Below are 4,427 nucleotides of genomic sequence, written 5' to 3' on the forward strand. Positions count from 1 at the left end.
AGCTATGTCTTCCTCATTTTATAAGGGTCTCTTGGGAGGTAGGAGAGTGTCTGCTAGCAGTGTGACATTTCCAGGGTGTGGCATTTCTATGGAGGCCATCAGTTTGGTAGTCATACTTTTAACAAAGGCTTTCTGAGCTTTGTACACATATCTACATCATAAATGAGGCACCTGATGGTTCTTCCACTGCTTGTCAATGCTCTCCTAGCTTTGATAAGGAGGTATGAGTGTGGGTTTTGGTCACCTCATCATGCTGGGAGATGGGCCTAGTAATCATTGCACAAGGGCTAAGGGGAGAAGAGGACAGGTTCTCAGGGTGTGGTTGGAGCCCTTATGACCGAGCAGGGCTTTTCTTCAGCATTCGGAGGGCTCCATCCCGGATCTGCTTGGTCTTTATCCCATAGATGATGGGGTTGAGCATGGGTGGCACAACGAGGTAGAGGTCAGCCAGGAGGATGTGGATGTGTCTGGGCACATGCTGGCCAAAACGCTGTGTGTAGAATGAGAAGAGCCCCGGTGTATAGAAGAGAAGGATGACACCCAGGTGTGAGCCACACGTGCCAAAGGTCTTAGCCCTTGCCTCCTTGGAGGAGAGGCCTAACACAGCCCGGAGGATGAGTGCATAGGAGATGGCAATGCAGATGGAGTCTGTGCCAACCACCAGTGTGGCAGCAGTGATGCCATATATGTTGTTAGGGTGTGTGCCCCCACAAGCCAGCTTTACTACAGCCATGTGCTCACAGTAGGAGTGGGCCACCACTCGGCTACAGTAGCTCAGCCTTGCCAGTAAGCATGTGAGTGGGGTCATGAGCCCCAAGCCACGAAGCACTGCAGCAGCCCCCAGCTTGCCTACGGACTCTGGGGGAAGCATTGATCCATAGCGTAGTGGCCGACAGATGGCCAAGTAGCGATCAAAGGCCATTGCTAGCAGGACACCAGATTCTACAGCTGAGAAGCCATGGATAAAGAACATCTGGGCAGCACAGGCCCCAAAAGCAATCTCTGCAGCATTTGCCCAGAACAGTGCAAGGAGCTTGGGCACAGTGGAGGAGCAGAGCACCAGGTCAATGGCAGACAGCATGCATAGGAATAAGTACATGGGCTGGTGCAGTGCAGGATCCGAACGTACCACCAGCAGCACCGCCATGTTGCCAAGCACTGCCAGGGCATACATGGAACAGAAGGGAAATGCAATCCAAAAGTGGGATGCCTCCAGACCAGGAATTCCCACAAGCAGAAAGGAGGCTGGGTTCTGATGGCTGTGGTTTGTGTGTTGCATTGCCAGGCCACCGTCTTTCTTTAAGCCCTTGAAAAATCAGAGATTATGCATCCTTAGAGGGTAGTTGAATTGCAGCAGGAAATATTTGAGTTAAACTTCAAAAACATACAAGAGGATTGCAGGGTGTTGGGAAATGAGGCAAAGAAGGCGAGTTACCATCACCAAGGTTCAAAGTAGCACTTCTTCTCATTCAGTGATGTCTAGGCTGTGGGATGAGGCTGGGTAGCATATGGCTGTAGACAGACCCCTTTCCATGGTAAGGAAGTGTATGGCATGGTAAAGGGGTGTGGCTAGAGATTCCTACAGCATTCTCTGCTCATGAACCCCATCTTGCCAATTCTCTGGTATTGTTTTCTTCTGATCCATCCGTGTTACAACATGGAGGCAATATAGAAATGAAAGATCAGATTGGATGGGTAACTCAAACGTGGTTACTTTTCAAGATAGGAAGACCATGATTGAAAGAAAAAGTAAGATCTTGGATGGATTTTCAAGTCATGGAGCCTATAATAACCCATAGTTGAGGCTCAAAACCTAGTGTTTTTTTTTTGTTAAAAAAACCCCAAACCAAAACAAAACCAAAAACCAAAAACCAAAACAAAACCCCCCAAAACAAAAAACCAAAAACCACCACAGTACCCTTATTGTTTATTTTTTTAATGTGGTGCCGAGGATCAAACTCAGTGCCCCATGCATGCCAGGCAAGCACTCTGCCACCGAATCACAACCTCAACCCTCAAAACCTATGTTTTTGACCAGAAATATTCAAACACAGATGAGGAGCTAAATCTCTTATAGCCCGATACAAGAGACATAAGATTGCCTGGGTAATGTTTAGTATTAGCATCCAGTGCTTGCTTCAGACGTCCTGTGTGTTTGTGGAATCAGTTGAGATCATGCAGAATCTGTGGTGGTAGGTATTGGCCGATTTGACCACAACAAATGATCTGATAAGGTCATTGAGAGGTAATTATGTACATAGTTTCATACAAGTGCAAGGTACATGAAAGAATGAGTGAATATTCATTGTTACAAATACAATAATCTTCTATAATCAAATGGAGTAAGTTTAGTCAAATGACAGTTTGAGCTTTTACATCTCTACCTCATTTCTCTTTATTATATACACCCTTTCCTGATCTTTGGTGACCTACAGATGCCTTCTCATTATTTTTATATACTAGCTAGTTAATGACTGAGAACTTGAGGGTGGGGGTTAAGCAAAAAAAGGCAGGAAGGGGACAGTAGAGGAAGAGAGGATGAAAAGAACCAGAATAGACATTCAGGAAAGACAAACAGTGCCTTTTGAGAAAGAGCTTATAATGGTCCATAATGGTCCACGATTGTTCTGTTTGTTTCTAGTAACAGTTGAAAAAAATTAGACCTCTTTAGATAGTTTTAGGTTAGGGACAGAAATGGGCTGATACTTCTTGCAATTCCCAGTATTAGTTACTCTACCCAGAGACCTAGAAAAGAGGCAGAAAGGAAAAGGGTAAGGTCTTCTAACTTGAGTTGTGTTTCAAGATGCTTCTTTATTTCAGCACCAGTTGTAGTCGTCACCGATATTTAAAAAAAAAAAAACTTCTACATTTTTCTTCCTCATGTTTCTCATTTTACCTTGTGTGAAAGTTCCCTTCCTGGGTTTTTAATCCTCCATCTGCCCAAGCATCCTCAGAGAGCATCTTAGCCCCCCCGTGAAGGTGGAAGGGTCAGAGCAGAGAGGAATCATGGGGGACTTTGTGAACCAGTAATGTGAAACTATTCCATCTGAAGTGATGATACTTTGTTTGGCTAAACATGTGCTTGTGTGCGTCTATGCATGTTTCTGTGTATAATGTATGAGCAAGGTTGTGCTTTGAAGATAGTTTCACACACTTTTACAGATGGAATTTTTGGAGCATCCATGCTTTAGTACCCTTTCTCTGTTGTGGAGAGAGCCGAGAGCTGAATAATCTGGGTCTGAATGAGTAGCCCTACTTTCTCTCCCTCTTCTTCCACCTCAGCCTAGTAATAACCATATCAGATTTACTCAGCCCCTGAGCTGCTATTCAAAGTATGGTTACTCTGATGAACCCAGCCTAAATCCATCGTAAGATTGGGAGCCATCTCATCACAAAGTCATGAAAAGTTAATTTCTGTTTTACTATCAATTACCGCAATTTCTAAACTTGTTTGGAATTCCTGCCCATGCCTTGAACTCACCCATACCCGTCTCCCCCTGACCAGATTACAACTCTCTCTGAAACCATATCGGTGCCTCAAATTCTGATGTTGGGATCTGAATTTACTCCCTACTTTGAAATATCATGCCACGTAGATCATTAACTTACTATCTGCCTTTGTATAATGCTTGTCAAAATCCTGTTAGTTGTAATTTCAAGACACCCCCCTTTGCAACTTTGTGCTATAAATCTTTGTTCCTAGAAAGCTGGGGGGGGGGGGGCTCGTCTCTAGCCCGTGTTAGGAGATAGAACCGCTGATCAGCTCTCTGTGTGCTCAAACCAAGCTTGCTTTAATTTGATTTAAAAATGGAGTTGGTGGTCTTTTCTTTGCATCGGGGTTCAACAACTTTACACTTTATTTGGGAACCACATGGTAGTGATTGCAAGATCAGTCTTCTCTCAGCCCCATTTGCACAGATGGGTAAGTGAAATTGGAAGAATGTGTGTTGAGCACAATATACCTATATTCCAGGGAATAGATCAAAGTTGAGGTATAGGCTTTGGGTTCCTTACTTCCTACCTATAATCTTGAGTTAAACCTCATGAAAAACATTCAGGATGGGAAGATTGTCAGGCACTGGAAAATGGGCAAGGCAGGAGGCGAGTCGCCATCACTAGCATTCAGAGGAGGCCTTTCTGCTTCTGTACGATTTAGTGATCTCTAAGCTGGGGCTGAGAGGCCTGGCTGCAGAATTCTCTTCATAGTGAAGGTGGTGCTAGAGACTTGCAGCTTTCTCTTCTACTTGTGAACATTCTGCTTATACTACAGTGTTATTTTCTTCTGGTTTATTTGCCTCTTGAGATCAAGAGAGACACTGCAGCCTCCTGCTCCAGATCACTCTCCTAGAATAACTACTTAATTCAAACAAAGCAGAGAGATAAGGGGCATTATTTTAGCATTTGATAAGAAAGGCCTTACCTAAAAC

General features: G+C 44.3%; 1 protein-coding gene across 1 annotated transcript; it reads right to left on the reverse strand.

The window, feature by feature from the left end:
* Nucleotides 1-331: 331 nt before the first annotated feature.
* Nucleotides 332-1,279, reverse strand: LOC308642081 (olfactory receptor 52P1-like; the record flags this gene model as incomplete). Its single annotated transcript, XM_081280680.1, has 1 exon — nucleotides 332-1,279. One exon carries the CDS (start codon nucleotides 1,277-1,279, stop codon nucleotides 332-334), a length of 948 nt encoding a protein of 315 aa, XP_081136806.1.
* Between the last annotated feature and the right edge of the window lie 3,148 nt (nucleotides 1,280-4,427).

The sequence above is a fragment of the Spermophilus citellus genome (assembly GCF_964194105.1).
Source record: "Spermophilus citellus genome assembly, chromosome: 2".
NCBI lineage: Eukaryota > Metazoa > Chordata > Mammalia > Rodentia > Sciuridae > Spermophilus > Spermophilus citellus.